We start from the raw sequence: 16,604 nt of genomic DNA, 5'->3' as shown, positions 1-16,604 counted from the left end.
TCCACAAAATGCAGAAGAGGCTAATGCTGTTGTAGATTGGAGTAAGTTGGCTATACTTGTTGAACCTGAGCAAGATTGTGATGTTAATTTATTGTTGGATGAGGATCAAGTTTTTGAGGCCATGGGCTTCAAAGCAGCAGATCAGAGAGCAGCAGCAGCTGCAACAGCTATGGAAGAAACTGCAATTCAGCAGCTGCAATTCAGCTATGGAATAAATTCCTATTATTCCAACCGAGATTCAGCAAGACATGTTAGATGCAGCCATTGTAGTGGACGATGAAGTACCCATTGATGTGTTGGATTGGGACAGGGATGACCCAGATATGTCAGTGGGGACATTTTACCCTTCTATGGATGAGTTCAGAATGGCAGTGAAGCAATATGCCATTGTTCATGAGTTTGAACTAGAGACTGAAAAGTCTGACAAAGAAAGGTTTAGAGGGAAATGCCATGCAATTGGTTGCCCATGGATAATTAGAGCAAAGACCCAACCTAATAAGAGTGTCAGGGTATTATACTAACCATTTAAATTACCTTTGCAATTTGACACCTTGCTTGCTGAATTCAGATTGGAGTAACTTTTGCATAGTTGCTAATATTGTTTGCTTTTGCATGTCCAAATAAACAAATATGATCACAAGTGTGCTTCAAGAAGCAGAGTTCGTGGAAGGATGGCATCTCAAGCTTGGGTTGCTGAGAGGGCAATTCCATTTCTCAACAAGAAGAATGGGATGGGTCCAAAGGAACTTCAGAAGGAGCTACAGGACACCTACAAGATAACCATACCTTATCATACAGTTTATCATGGTAGGAAGAAGGCAACAGACAAGTTATTTGGTAAGTGGTCTGATTCATTTGATTGGTTGTATAGGTTCAAGGCAGAGGTGGAAATGAGGTCCCCGGGTAGTGTAGTTGAGATAGACACAGTTAAAGTTGGAGATAAGGTTCACTTCAGTAGATTCTTTTGTGCATTTAAAGCATCAATTGATGGTTTCTTAGGGGGCTGTAGACCCTACATTAGCATAGATTCTACTGCCCTTAATGGATATTGGAATGGACACATGCCTGCAGCCAATGCATTAGATGGACACAATTGGATGTTTCCTTTGGCATTTGGTTTTTTTGATTCAGAGACCAAAGAGAACTGGGTTTGGTTTATGGAGCAGCTAGCCAATGCAATTGGTCCAGTTCCAAAATTAGCTATCCACACTGATGCATGTAAAGGGTTGGAAACTGCAGTTAACAAGGTATTTCCATGGGCAGAACAGAGGGAGTGTATGAGGCATTTGATGGAGAACATGAAGAAATTATTTCATGGGTCTATCTATGCGAGGAAGATGTGGCCTGCAGCTAAGACTTACATGCTTGAGAAGCATGACAAGTGGATGGATGAAGTGACAACAGCTAGTCCAGAGGTGAAACAATGGCTTAAAGAATATCACAACCTACTGTGGGCCAGAAGCAAGTTTGATTGTTCTATCAAGTGTGACTACATCAACAATAACCTGGCAGAGTCATGGAACAGTTGGATCAAAGACTTGAAGGATTTGCCTGTTGATGCTCTTGCAGATGCCATTAGGGAGAAAACTTTGATCTTGTTTGAGAAGAGGAGGAGGATCTCTACAGCTCTCAATGGAGTGATTCTTCCTGTTGTCATCCATCAGTTGAATGAAGCCTCAAAAGGTTTAGGCCATCTGAAGGTTACTAAAGGAAATCCTGACCAAGCAGAAGTTACAGAGACATACAAGGATGAGGAAGTGACTAGGCATGTGGTGTACCTTGATAAGTGGACATGTACATGCAGGGAATGGCAGGTCACTGGGAAGCCCTGCCCACATGCATTAGCACTGATCACAACAATTAGGCAGCCAAATATGGAGAAATATGTTGACACAGCTTACTCTGTGCACAGATTTCAGGCAGCATATGCAAGTGTTATCCCTAACATCACAGACAAGAAGCAGTGGCCAAAAGTTGATAAAGGTTTCAAGCTCCTGCCACCCGTTCCCAAGAAGAGAGGAGTGGGTAGGCAGAGAAAGAATAGGATCCCATCTGCTCTTGAAAAGGGCAAAGAAAAGGCCACAAGGCAAGTTCAATGTCCAGACTGCCAACGGTTTGGACATAGGAAGGGTAGTGTAAGATGTGAACTGACTGGAACTAGGAAGAGGTTAGTTCAGCTATGATTTACTTTCTTTTAGCTATTGTACAATGTATTGCTTAAGCTAACCAATGTTTTGCAGGAAGAAAAACAACAAGACAAAAACAAATGTGGGAAGGAAGAAAGCAAAGGGTGCCATTGATGCCCAAGCTGCTGCAGTTGATGTTCAAGCGAATACACCAAGAACAAGAGCTGCTGCAGTTGATGTTCAAGCGAATACACCAAGAACAAGAGCTGCTGCAGCAAAAGAAGCAACTGCAGAATCACAAGTGCATGCAACACAAACAAGCAGTCCTGGACCAATCACTAGGAGGTAAGGCATAATTGTGTTGTTTTTCATTTCATTTCACTTAACTTTGGTTCATGTCTTGCTTACACCCATCAAAAACAACAGGAGGCTGGCATTAGAGGTTGGTCAAAGCTCCGTTGAAGTAGCACTTGTACCCGTGCAGGTGCAAGCGGCAGTACAGCCAACCAAGAAACTCACACCAAGGAAAAAACTAGCTAGCAAGCCAAAAAGGGCATCACCACCAAAGCTTCTGAAATAAAATGTGTCAATCTGCTATCAATCTGCAAGTATTTTGCTATGTATGGCTGAAATGCGTCAATCTGCAAGTATTTTGCTATTTATGTCTGAAATCGTCAATCTCGAAGTAATCTGAACTTCTAATGTGCATGGCCTGATGATGTATTTTTGCTTTTGTAATGATGTATGCCATGATGAACCTGTTATATGGCACCCTAAACCTGTTATATATAGACCATTGTATGGTCTGATGGCCCTGATGGACCTGTTATATGTATAGACCAATGTATGGTCTGATGGACCTGTTATGCATGGCCTGCTTTTGTAATGATGTGTGGCCTACAATGAACCTATGAATTGTATGGTTGATGAATTAAGATATTTGGATGGGACGTGATGAATTAAGGCACTTCTGTTATTGTGTGCATGTTCAGTTTGTTGAGATATATGTTTGGATATGTATGCTGACAAATATTAATCCTTGTACATATATGTGTTGTCATGAAGTTGTATATTATGTTATATATTGCCAAAAAAAATGCTATTGTTCTTGCAGTCCTATATATGTGTATGGTTTCAGTCAAATGAATTATACATTTAGCTAGTAGTAATAAGTTATATCATTTTACCTAAATATTGTTTCAGATTCGGCTCTATATTGCAGCCAATGGCTATTAAGGGTATACAAGTCATTTCAGGTGCCCATTCCGCGTTGGCAAGCCCATGTGGCGATGTACAGTGCGAAAAGTGGCAAAAAATTAGAAAAGCTTCTCTCTCCAATGGCATATAGTTAACTCCAAACCTAAAAGGGGTATTTGAACAATTGGCAAACGTAAAAGTGGCAAATAGTTAAATTTCCCACCAGGTGCACATTGGCTATTTCCAACCCCCTCCAGCTCCAGCTAGGATATTTTTTTAGATTGATCGATGGATTGCCACACAACCCAGCGTTCTAAGGCTGAGTTTGGATAAAGGAGATGGGAATCAATCTCGTACGCATGAAAAATGAAGCGATATATTAGCGCGTGATTAATTAAGTATTAACTTTTTTTAAAAAAATAGATCCATATGATTTTTTTTAACAACTTTCGTATAGAATTTTTTTTAAAAAAAACACACTGTGTTTAGCAGTTTGAAAAGCGTGCGCACGGTACACGAGGGAGAGGAGTTGGGAACCTGTGTTGCCAAACACACCCTAAGGCCATTCACCACGCTCCTACGTGATGTATAGACTCGCCCAGCCAAATAGGACACTCGCTGCGGTGGACGAAAATGTAGATGGGGCCGTGACCATTGTTTGCTTCCTTTGTCTCATTTTGGCAACGAGAGTCTCGCCTGAAACTGCACGCATCTGACGTAGGGCCCACAAAGCGGCGGGGAGGGGAGAAGGGGAAGCGGCGGAGCTGCGCGTCGTGATTGTCGTCACCGAGAGCCATCGTGGTCGCCATCGGGAAACGATATAGTGGAGGTTGGAAACCTCAAAGAAACGAACACAACCTTATTGATATTTGACCTCAAATGAAATTTATAAATAAAACACTATACAATACTACCTCAAAAAAAATAACATCAATTTTCATTATTCAGGTGTACCATAATCTCTCACAAGTATAATACATAGAAAACAGAGTATATTAGTGCAATTACATTATATAGAGTACAAGAAAATATAATTTCTGCATGTCATGAATTTGGATGTTCCTTTAGGTCAATTCCATTCATTTTTTTTCATTTGGCCTATGCACTTAGAAAAAAAAAATCTTTTTTTCTATTTGTCACACAAAGCACACGCCGGCCACTGCCCATTGAGCACATAGCACGAGAATGTGAATATAAACCCAAATAACAATTTCATTTGAAGCAGATGCCAAATTAATAGTTTCACAATGTATAACAAGATAGCAATTGTTGATCATCTCATTAACGTCTTCTTCCATGATCTATGTGGCACAACTACTAAAATTTGTTGATGGCAAAAGTGCATATTTAGAGAGACACGCGTGTTAACATATAGTATTGTTATCAGCCCGATGCAAACTGACGCATGTAACACGAGATGGTATGGAGAAGATAATCACACAATATACTACTTGAATGATGATGGCATGTTGTACAAAACAAGAGGATGTTGGTGATTAATACTCCGATCAGCAATTTATTATTTTCTATATTATGTTTTCAAATTAATTTTGATCATGCGAGCCTACCTTTGCTCACTAGTCAAGAACGTCTTTATACACGATATTCCTAGTGATCTTCCCTATGGGGTCTACTTTCTTTCTTCGGCTGTGCCAAAATCCTTGTCATTTGCCTTACACACCCATTGACAATGCGACATACAACTGACCATGTGAAAAAACGGGCGGTGACGGCCGATTGAAAAAGTTGAACTTTTTGCATTAACACCCATGCCGCCTACTGCCAGGGCGGCTAGGGGCCTCCATGCAAAAAAGCCAGCCCGGGAAGGGCCATTATCAACAGAGCTGCATAGAAGCATTATGGCCTAGATGCAAAAAAAAATACCAGCCTAATGCTTCTATCCAGCTGGGCAAATTGCATTTCACCCTTTACCGGACCAAAGCGTAAAATGCGCACACGGCGCCATCGAGCCGCCGTCTGCCACGTCAGCTTGCCGTCCTCCACTAGAGCGGCAGGGTCTATTTTTGTAAATTTTTCTGATGATAGATTATTTCTGTAAATATTTTTTAAAAAAACAAAAATAAAAAAAATTTGGGTTAGGCGTCATTCCATGGCAAATTATACTCTCTCTAACAACCGGCCCCACTCAACACATGGGCTTTTCCTTTGCAGCAGTTAATACATGGGCCATATATAGGAGCCCATGATTTTTCTCATCGACAACAAGGAAATTAATTCAACGAGATTGCTATATGTCATTCGAATGAAATTTGGGGATAAAATCTTACAGATTAGATTTTTGACCATTAGATCCATACCAAGTTTCGTGCATCGATTTCTCTCCTCCAACTCCGGCGGGCTCCCCTTCTTCTCCGGTGCCGGTGACACCCCAACTCTAGTAGGGAACATACGGGTTATGATTTAGGGTTGGGGTCAGTGTTTCCTCGGGGCTTAGAGGGATGGCCGTGGGCGGCAGAGGACCGGTGGTGGGCGGTGGTCTTCAGCGGGCGGCGAGGCGGCAGCGGTGCCACTGAAGCAACGGGGATGGAGGAGGGCGGTGGGCCGGCGTCGACGACGGGGGCGGTGGCTGTGGATCCGGCGGCGGGGAGCCACCGGAGACGGGGAAGACGGCGGGGCGGGGGCACCTCATCGTCGCCGCCTCGAGGAGAAAGAGAGGGGGAAGGGGGAGGGGGCTCGCTAGCACCGTTGACTCTTTTCGGCCAGCCGGCGAGGCCTGCGGTGGCGCGATGGGGCGGTGGCGGTGGGAATCGCGCGAGGACGGGAGGCGGAGTGGTGGCGGCGCGATCTGAACGAGGGAGGAGGAGATGACTTAGGTTAAATGGGTCTGCACAAATCTTAAAGCATATCCAATGGTCTAAAATTCGAATGATAGGAGCTGTGATTTTCTATCACAAGATATATATATTATATATATATATATTATATATATATAGCCCCTTAATTCAATTCCCCAATTCCTTCCTTCTCTTTGTTGTTCAAGCAAAGCAAACCCTAGCCGCGCGTCAAGCTAGGTCAAGCAACAATCTCATGGCGAACCCGAGTCCTCCTTGCGTGTTGCTCGATCGCATAGTGCTTTTCGTCGAAGGGAAAGAGTTAACCATCGGTGGGTGGAGTTGGAGTAGAGTGCAGATGGTGGAGGAGATGGAGTGGCGGATGGCGCCGGCCATGAAACCCGTCCCCTTCCTCGCCGACCCACCTCAAGTAAGCAGCCTGCAGATGCTGCTGCCGCCGGAGTACTCGCATCTGGCTGGGATCGGCGAGATCTCCAGCATCCACAATGGCATCGTCGTCATCTACGCCCATCGATACTACCTCCTCTACGACGCCTCCAACAACCACCTCACCGCTATCCCCCCACTCCCCGATTCCCTATGCTCTCCCACCTTCCTTCCCCTCGGCCGCACCGCCGTCGTCGTCACCGCCGGCGATGATGATGATGATTACATCCTCGCCGACATTGTCACCTCCTCCACCACAGGGCTCCCCGACGCGAAGCTCTTCGTGTGGTCGTCGTCGTCGGAGTGGGCCGAGACGCCGCCGGTTCGTCTCCCTCTCCCTCCACATCTCTGTGGCCCGATCTACTTCTTCCACGTCGACACGGCCTTCTCCTTCCAAGGCAGCATCTTCTGGGTTGATCTCCTCAAGGGCATCTTGATTTGCGACCACGTCTCGTCGCCGGAAGGCCCCGAGCTAGTGTTCGTCCCGCTGCCCCACTGCCGCGACGTCCACGGCAAACCCCGCCATTGCTTCAGCCCGAATGAGCACCGTTCCATCGGCTGCGTCTCTGGTGCCATCAAGTTCGTCGCCTTGATCAGCTACGGCGAAGAAGCTTCTTGTCCCGAGAACGAGGTGAAGCTCAAGATATGGGCATTGTCCCCAGATTTCAAGCACTGGAAAGAGGAAACGACATTGACTGTCGGAGACATCTGGGCGAGCGAGAGCTTCAACGAGATTGGGTTGCCACATGTTATGCCGATTCCTATTCTTAGCGTGAACGAAGATGGGATCATGTATGCCGTTCTGAATGATATCTTTCAGGAGCCAATACCTGATCACGTTAATGAATTCGGCCAAGTTCTTGGGGATCGACTGGTGGCCAAAGCCAATTATATGATCGGCTTTGACATTCTGCAGAACAAGGTCCTGTCTTTCACGAAGATATCTCAACACGGCGAATTGCGGTGGCTTACACCCTATCTCATTGCTACTGACTTCAGCTCATACCTACAGGACCACACGGTATAACTTTACTAGTTTTATCTTAACTGTAATGTTATATACTAGTACTTCGATTTAGATTTATTGATCCATGGACAATATTGTTCGTTACATCATGTTATTAAAAGTGTTATTCAAACAATATGATTAATTCTAGCTTTGTCCTAGATATACAACACTGAGATCAGTTTTAAATCACAATGTTTGACAGACTACATCTTTTGTTTTGTTTTTTGTGAAGAGAGGAGAAGCAAGCGCCAAGGATGAGCAGCAGTTGGAGGACTGAATCCTGTACTGTAAATTTATCATGTGTGGTTAACACTAGCTGTTTATCATGTGTCGCTTTGTTTTGCTTACCTCTCCTGTGAGATGTAAGGTTAAATGTGTTTAGGTTAACTAGAAGATCTTATTCTAATAGCAATTAAACTGAATGGTAACCGGTAGTTATGGTATAACAGATTCAGTGTGTAGCTCTGAACTTCTGAAGTCTGAGCCGATGAATTTAAGATTTTATAGGAATCTCTCTGAACTTCTATTCTTAGAGGAAGGAACTGTTCCTAAAAAAATGTGATAGCATCCCGGCCAGCCCAGATAAGTGCGGTAAAAGAAAAGCCCAAACCCAATTCACCTCGTTACCAATTTCCAGTAAATGCATCTTGTTCGTAAGTTGTCTGACTGAACGTGAACGAGATGGTCCATCCACTGGCGAATTTAGGCAGGGTTAGGCGCCATTTCGACGCAAATTATGCTCTCTCTGACAACTGGCCCCACTCACCACTTGCTAGCCACTCTCTGTGCTGTATGTATGGCTGCTGCCTCTGCCGACAGTACAGTACCACTACCACTACATGGCACTCCTCTCCTGTAGTATGTCTGTTGTACCATGCCGCTATATATAATTTCTAAATTCCAATCATCCAAGAGATTTGCATGACTTATCTTCCCAAGTTCCTAGCCTCTTATTGTACATTTTGAGCACAGAAACTTCAGATTGCAGGTCAGTTATATTGTAGCAACCTAGCAGGAGGTTTTGTATTTATGAGACATTCCAACAAAATAGCGCTCATTTTTTTAAACTGAACAAGTTAGTGCTTATTGTACCTAACCTCATGTAAATGCTGATGCCGATTGGATCACAACAAACAAATCAACCTCATTAGATTCCGTTATTAGGCCGTGTATTGTATTGAAGATGTCGTTACATTTGAACAGCCTAAAGTTCTGAACCTTTTTTTCTTTTTCTTCTTCTTGCACCAACCTAACACTTGTTCTTGTTTTCTTCCTATTAAGAAAAAAAAAACACTTGTTCTCTTGTGCCCGATAAACCAGCCAGCAACCATGCATAGTTCAGGCATAGCTGTTGGCCCCAATTCCTTCATTTTCGTCGTTGGTGTGGTTTTGGCACGCCGCGAATGTGTTTTTCTCGCCATGATTTGATTAGTGACTAAGCCTCGATTGTTTATGCATTGGGCCCTTAATACAAGCTTGTTTCAGTCCTTCAGAGATCAACGAAAGGGAAGTGTCAAGCAAGATGCCATTCGATTCAACATGTTGGCGATGTGCAAGTGCGACCGGATCATTCATGAATGGACGTAGCAACCACTTCCTGAATCGCTACGATTTGCAGCATTTATTGTTCTTGTCTATTGTACTTACTTACCATATCTAGTGACACAATCATCTTCTCCTAGCTAGTCTGATTTGATTCCATTGTTTTTCTCTGATTCACCAAGCCTGAATACCAAGAATGGCACTGTATGATACTAGTATGAGTACCAGTAGTATACAGTACTGTGCAGTATTATACCTCTTTGTTCTTGTTGCTTGCTTGCCATCCCCTGACGCAGCAAGTTTTTAATTGTCCAGTAAAGTTAGCTGTTGAGTACTAATCTGCAAGCAAAACGACTACTGTAACTGTATGTAATTGGATTAATCTACTAGTGAGCTGGTTGAGCACTTTGCCAGTGTTGACAGGGGTAGGTAGTTGCCCATTGGTTGTAGGGAAGTTGCACATACTGAATTCAGACAAACTGCTTGTGAAAATTTTACATACTGAATTCAGACAAGTTGCTTCTGAAAACAAAGAACCGAACGAACGGTTAGTGGACAGTGATGACTTCACGGGCTGCAGAACCATGCATCAACTCCTTCCTAGAATAGTATTGATGACCACATCGCAAAGCAAGGAAATGTTGATAAGACAGCAACCGCTAACCACGAATTTGCAGATTAAGAAGCGATCTCCTGCGAATTTGGACCAGACAACAAACTGCATCACTGAGATATGAGAATACTGTAGCTAGTTCAGACTTGCTAAAACTGAATTTTACTCGCAACTTTGTAAAATCTGCAGATGATTCAGCAATCGTCTATCACTCAATTCAGCTATCTAAAATGGAGATTGAGTGAGGGGCAAGACGATGAAGAACACAAGATATGGGCTTCCATTTGTGTGTGGTGCTGCCTCTGACTGATCCATCTGGTCCCTTACGTTGGAGTTGGACCCATGTGGAAACGGACACAGAAAGCACGGAAGGAAGCAGCAGCTTTGGAGGCAGCCTCTCCTTCCTTTAGCATCTTCAGCCGCCGTAATTTGTGGATGGATGGATCAGCCCAACAAAGACTAATGCAACACGCATGTGTTAACTAACTGATCAGTGCTTCTTCAGTGAAACCGATGAGTCACACGATTAGCTGCAATTTACTGTAGCCATCTAGGGGAGGCAATACACTGACAATTATCTCTAATCAATCTGTAACCAGTACCAGCAGCATTTCAGTACAGAAGCAGATTCTGCTGGCCGTATCAGATCAGATGGGCGCGTATGTGTACTAGCCAATCATTCAATCACTCATCACTGGAAAGATGTACAATGCATCATCCTCAGATACTCCTAATAGAGAGATCAACCAGGCCATTAGATGGGAACCAGTAGCAGAGAGATTCCCTCTTAATCTTAATTCATCAGTTCAGAACTTCATCAGAAGCTCAGAGTTGCAGATCTTGACTGTGCCGTGTGTTGATCCGGCTGCTATGCTCTCGTCGGTGCCAATTGCCAATCAATCACGCAGTGCACAAACTATATGCATCCAGTCAGAGCCACAACTTGCGCACGCTACATCCCCTACCTCATATTACGTCAGTACATTATTGATTTAGGTCCCCTTTGAATTGGAGGAAAAGGATAGGAATTTTGGAGGATTCCAATCCTATAGGAAAATTTTGTATGAAGCTCTTTAAAACAAATAATTGAATCATATCGAATCCTTTGAAATTCCTATAGAATGGACAATCCTATATAGATTTCGGAGAAAATTTAGCAAGAGCTTCAACCTCTTGGTAACTTTTCTTTGAGTCTATCTCTCTCATCCAATTCCTGCGTTTTTTCCTGCGGTTCAATCAAACGGTCATTCCTATGTTTTTTCTAAGTTTTGCAATCCACTATTTTACACTTACATTCCTATCAAAATCCTACGTTTTTTCTATTCCTACGTTTTCTCAATCCTGCAATTAAAAGGGGCCCTTGCTATTTGTGTGTGTGTGTTATTTTTTTCTCTCTAAATGGATGAATAGCTGAATATATGGCCTGTAATAAATAGTTGATGGTACAAATAAATTAATTAAATAATATAAATTTAATAATAGATTTAAAATAATTTTATGAGAAATCAATATATATAAAGTTTCTACAAGAATTAAAACATACTCCAATTTTAGTAGCAATTAAGGATGGGATAACACTATTACAAACTAGGCAGGTAATTATCTAGGATGAGATTAATTACCTATCCAGATTCATATCATTAGGTTAGGTCTAATAACAAGCTGATTCGTAGTACTAAATTGGGTCTAATTTCATCTTTAATTGCTACTCTATATTAGAGGTTTTGGAAGCGTGTGCCGGCGAGAAGAAACGGTTCCGTTCACTAAAAAAAAAAAAGTCAGCCTTCTCCATCCTTTACACACTGAAAAAACGGAAGTACTTAGGCCAGAAAACAAGATGACGAGAAGAAAAGAAAAAAAAAAGAGAGGAGAAAAAAAAACGGAAAAGAACAGAAAGCCACGAGTTAAGGAGAAATAATAAATGGAGGTGGCCTCCACGACCTCCCCTGTTTCTCTTCTTCACACTCACATGCTGACACCCTCCATCGCCAAGCCCAAGCAAGCAAGCTCACGAGCACTCCAATTACTATCTACTTAAGCTCCGGTGAGTTAAGCCTTCACCGCTGCACTCTCATGCTCACACACATGAGGTCGTGAGCTACTACTAGTTTTACTATATAGAGAGAGTGAGCCGTGCTGCTTGCCAAGAGAGGTCTAGAGAGAGGTGGCGGCGGCGGCCATGGAGGGCGGTGGTAAGGCGGGGTACAGCTATGGCGGCCACCACCACCACCACCAGGACGCCAAGCTGCTCAAGAACCTCAGCCGCGTGGAGCCCCGACGGTTCGGCCTCGGCCTCGTCGCCGGGTTCCTCATCGTCACCTGCGCCTACTTCTCCACCGCCAAGTTCGACGCCATCCACATCGCCATGAGTACGCCGCCCATCTCCTCCTCCTCACGCATCTCCATGCCTACCTGTCTAGTATCTCACTCTTGTCGCCATGGATTCTTGCAGTAAGCTCTCCAGCCAAGAATGCAGCTGGGTTTATGAACGCTTCTTCTGACGGCTCCAATCAGCAGCAGCTAGGTGAGAAAGCGGCGATTCATTCGTCCCGACAGGTTCACTTGCTGTACTAATCGAGGAGTTGACGAACTGTCTCTTGTTCCTCTCCTCTCCCCTCCCTGCTTTAGATTTAGACCGAGATGCAATGTCCAGGGAAGGGAGCAAGGCTCAGGTGCTCGACACAGACGGCGACGACAAGATTTCCTCTTTGGGGCCAGGTAAACAACTCCAACTCGCAATCATTTGCAGATCATTTTGCTTGCGCATGGATCGAATTCGAATTTGGTGTGTTGCTTTGGTACTTCTACTGGCTCACACGCAAAGTTCAGACAATCTGAAAAAGATTTGTTTTCTTTCTTTCTTTCTTTTCCACTTTAGATTTGGGCCACAATGCATCAGTGGTGGAGAGGAAGAAGAGAGATGAGACTTTTGCTAAGGATAGTGGTGATGCAAGCGTGTCTGCTTCCACAGATGAGGCTCTTGCCAAGGATGATGACGCAATTGTCGGTGCTGTTCTTCCTCCCTTGTCATCAGAGGAACCCACAAACAGCACACAGGATTCAGGTAAAAAAAAAACCACAACCAATTCAACTTCTCTGAAGTAACCAAGATGAGAAGTTTTTTTCCCCCTTCATTTCTGTCAGAAATGGGAAATGCAGGATTTTTAACAAGCTGTTTTTTTGTTCTTCTTCTTCTTGGTCAGTTCTTGAGGATGAGGAGCTGAAAGTCCAGGAGACTGCTCCTGTTGCTACTAATCCTTCTCCGGAGAAGAGCAGCAACAATGGCAGCTCCCCCTCTGTGGTTCCATCCGACCCTGCTACTCTCCCTGTTCAGCAGATTCCTCCTACTCAAGAGGCAAAGGATCCTCCTGCTCAGCAAATTCCAGCTGTTCCAGAGGCCAAAGTTCCTCCTGTTCAGCAGATTCCAACATTTCCAGTGGTTAAGACAGGTATCTAGTTCCTCCTTACTTTTCCTTGTGCTAAAAAAAGATGCCTTTTTTATTTGCGAAAATGCCAAGTACTACTGGCATACTGCTGGTCTTTTTAGCTACACATTTGAGATTTTGAGCACAAATTCTGGATGTACATGGAGTAGTTGCAAAATGTGGATTGTGGAGACTAGTTTTTGGACACACATTTTTGATGTCTTGCCTATCCCAACGCAAGGCCCAACGTTCACCTTCTTGCTGTTCTGTTCTGTTCTGGACCACCTTTTTTTGTTTTCATCCTGTGCCTTGTTCACCTTTCTTGAGAGGAGAGCAATGTAGCATCATCATCCCATGGCCTTAGCTTATTGATAGCCCCCATTTTCTAGGCCTCTCAGTGTCTTTCATTTGATTATCCTCTCACCATTTCTCATCTCGTAGGGTCTACAACAACATTGTTTTTTGTGTTCTTAATTTGGTTGCGAATCTACAATCTTTCTTGCTGCATTTCTGGGTCATAATTAACATGCAACGTGGTTTGATTGATTGATTGTCCTCCCAAGATTCAGAGGCGGCGCCGCGGCGGAAGGAGTGGAAGCCGCTGTGCGATCTCTGGTCGAACCGCCGCATCGACTGGTGCGAGCTCGACGGCGACGTCCGCGTCGCCGGCGCCAACGGCACCGTCTCCCTGGTGGCGCCGCCGGGCCCCGCCGACGAGCGCACGTTCCGCGCCGAGTCGTGGCACATCAAGCCGTACCCGCGCAAGGCCGACCCGAACGCCATGCGCCACGTGCGCGTGCTGACGGTGCAGTCGCTGCCCGCCCCGGCGGCGAGCGCGGCGGCGCCGGCGTGCACGGAGCGGCACGACGTCCCCGGGCTTGTGTTCTCCGACCGCGGGTACACCGGCAACTACTTCCACGCGTACACCGACGTCATCCTGCCGCTGTTCCTGACGGCGAGGCAGTACTCCGGCGAGGTGAAGCTGCTGGTGTCCGACTTTCAGATGTGGTGGCTCGGCAAGTTCTTGCCGGTGTTCAAGGCCATCTCCAACTACGACCTCATCAACCTCGACGACGACCGCCGCGTCCACTGCTTCCGCCATGTCCAGGTCGGCCTGACATGCCACGCCGACTTCAGCATCGACCCGTCGCGCGCGCCCAACGGCTACACCATGGTCGACTTCACCCGGTTCATGCGCGCCACCTACGGCCTGCCCCGCGACGCGCCGTTCCCGGCGTCCGGCGAGCATCAGCCGCGGCGGCCGTGGCGGCCGCGCCTCCTGGTGATCGCGCGCGCCCGCACGCGGCGGTTCGTGAACGCCGACGAGATCGTGCGCGGCGCGGAGCGCGCCGGGTTCGAGGTGGTGGTGTCGGAGGGCGAGCACGAGGTGGCGCCGTTCGCGGAGCTCGCCAACACGTGCGACGCCATGGTGGGCGTGCACGGCGCGGGGCTGACGAACATGGTGTTCCTCCCCACCGGCGGCGTGGTGATCCAGGTGGTGCCGCTGGGCGGGCTGGAGTTCGTCGCCGGCTACTTCCGCGGGCCGTCCAGGGACATGGGGCTCCGGTACCTGGAGTACCGGATCACGCCGGAGGAGAGCACGCTGATCGATCAGTACCCGCGCGACCACCCCATCTTCACCGACCCCGATGGCGTCAAGTCCAAAGGCTGGAATTCTCTCAAGGAAGCCTACCTCGACAAGCAGGATGTTCGTCTCGACATGAAGAGGTTCCGACCAATCCTCAAGAAGGCCATTGCTCACCTCCGCAAGAACAGCGGCAACAATAACACCACACACAACTAGCCATTTCGAATTTTTCTTCGATCGATCGCCATGGATGCATCAATGTACACCATCTTCTTGATCTTTTAATATTTTCTTCTTTTACTATCTTTTCACTAGTAAGTAAAAGTAGACTGTAGCAGTTAGCAGATCAACCAAATGTATGATATTTCAGAGGAGGAGATCAGCAGCAATACTATATTCATCTCTTTGTTTTTTTTTTTATCTCGATTGGAAGATGAGTTTCATGAGTGGTAGTTGAGTTGATCATGTATACTCCTATAGTAGCCAAAACCCAAAAAAGTGTACGAGGCTTAATTAGATTATGGTTTTTTTCCCCAGATCTCATAATGTAACAACTGTTCTTTGCTTCTTTTTTTCTTTTATAGTACAGCATAGAATTATTTATGTACGGTCAAAAAAGATACTTTATTAATAAATTACATGATGGTATGGTATACGAGAATCAAGGACATGTGTACATAGATAGTTGTACACTTGTACTACTAATTCAGATGGCTCATTCTATAGAAATGTAATTAGCTGCTCGGACAATTAATCAAGGACAGCACTATAGTAACTTCACAACTGGTCTTAGATGGTCAACTATGGTTGTTCATCCTCCAATAAAAATAACTTTGTACTCCACAATAAAGTTTCTTTAAGCTCGCATTTCTATTGCTTGGATTGGTGAACTGCTCCATGTAAACATGTCAGGTTTACCATCTTGCCACTTGCTACTGCGCTATAGTAATTAAAAATCAATCAATGGGATGAATCTATGGAGCAGGGTTCACTGTTCAGTGAGGACTAGTCCAGCAATCAGCATGCCTAATACATGCATTCTTAACTAAATTAACCAAGCACATGCTCCTGCCAAGCTAGGTTTCTGCTGGGAAAAATTGTATAAAATAAACCTGAGAAAGGCATGTGAGATCGTGCAAACAATGAAGCAACGGTGAAGGTATGAATCGTCGGTGGCCTCCATCTCCCTGGACCAGGAACGTGAGCTCCAACACAGTTGCAGCTTGCACGTTGCTGCTGAGCTAGTCCTCGAGTTCCAAATTGCCAAAAAAAAAAAAAATCAGAGTAGGACGTACTAATGGACCTGCAAAATGCATCTGAAAAAAAAGGATTACAGATCACTCAATAATTAATGGTCTTAAACCTCCAAAGTACGAATTGAAGATTGCAGTTAGTACCACTGATGATAACCATAACGAATGTACTGGTTTTTTGCTAATCAGATCATGGTAGCAATTAGTACTAAGCACCTAATGTACTAGTGTTCAGGGGCAGACGACCAAATGTAATGACTGATACTACTATCTAGTAGCAATATCACTATACCATTACAGTATTTTACTAGTACACTGGAGTAGTACTAATTGTTAGTACAGGCTAAGGACCATATGGTATGGCCGTGTAATGGGGATCGATATGATCTCACGCTATGTCTGCGTGTTAGCTTTGGACCACCAATTATTTCATTCATTTGATCAAGCATATGAAATCGATTGGTGTTGAATCGATCGATTTTGAATAGTAGTATATGTATACACCTTTGTTGCTAATATACAGTATCAGTGCTACTACTACTGCATGACCACTTGAGACTGTCACTCTCTGTCAGGCTGTTTCATGAGTAATACTGGTAAACAAGATAGTCA

General features: G+C 44.9%; 3 protein-coding genes across 4 annotated transcripts; all 3 read left to right on the top strand.

The window, feature by feature from the left end:
• Positions 1 to 671: 671 nt before the first annotated feature.
• On the top strand, positions 672 to 2,183 carry LOC127782525 (uncharacterized). The gene is made up of 2 exons (XM_052309774.1): positions 672 to 837; positions 1,132 to 2,183. The coding sequence occupies exons 1-2, from the start codon at positions 672 to 674 to the stop codon at positions 2,181 to 2,183; spliced, it is 1,218 nt and encodes a 405-aa protein (XP_052165734.1).
• Positions 2,184 to 6,232: 4,049 nt separating this feature from the next.
• Positions 6,233 to 7,997, top strand: LOC127760253 (uncharacterized). The gene is made up of 2 exons (XM_052284479.1): positions 6,233 to 7,583; positions 7,804 to 7,997. The coding sequence occupies exons 1-2, from the start codon at positions 6,372 to 6,374 to the stop codon at positions 7,846 to 7,848; spliced, it is 1,257 nt and encodes a 418-aa protein (XP_052140439.1). The 5' UTR covers positions 6,233 to 6,371; the 3' UTR covers positions 7,849 to 7,997.
• A 3,665-nt stretch (positions 7,998 to 11,662) lies between these two features.
• LOC127758283 (beta-1,2-xylosyltransferase XYXT1-like) lies at positions 11,663 to 15,255 on the top strand. 2 transcript variants are annotated; one of them, XM_052283889.1, is made up of 6 exons: positions 11,663 to 12,095; positions 12,179 to 12,250; positions 12,355 to 12,444; positions 12,605 to 12,790; positions 12,930 to 13,175; positions 13,721 to 15,255. In XM_052283889.1, exons 1-6 carry the CDS (start codon positions 11,906 to 11,908, stop codon positions 14,953 to 14,955), a joined length of 2,019 nt encoding a protein of 672 aa, XP_052139849.1. In that variant the 5' UTR covers positions 11,663 to 11,905; the 3' UTR covers positions 14,956 to 15,255. The 2 variants fall into 2 exon arrangements, with proteins under 2 accessions (XP_052139849.1, XP_052139848.1); XM_052283888.1 differs by having other exon boundaries at positions 11,664 to 12,095; positions 13,715 to 15,255.
• Positions 15,256 to 16,604: the final 1,349 nt, after the last annotated feature.

Source organism: Oryza glaberrima, chromosome 1, assembly GCF_000147395.1.
Source record: "Oryza glaberrima chromosome 1, OglaRS2, whole genome shotgun sequence".
Lineage (NCBI taxonomy): Eukaryota > Viridiplantae > Streptophyta > Magnoliopsida > Poales > Poaceae > Oryza > Oryza glaberrima.
The sequence above is the reverse complement of the archived record's forward strand: the minus strand, read 5'-3'. Positions and strand labels throughout refer to the sequence as shown.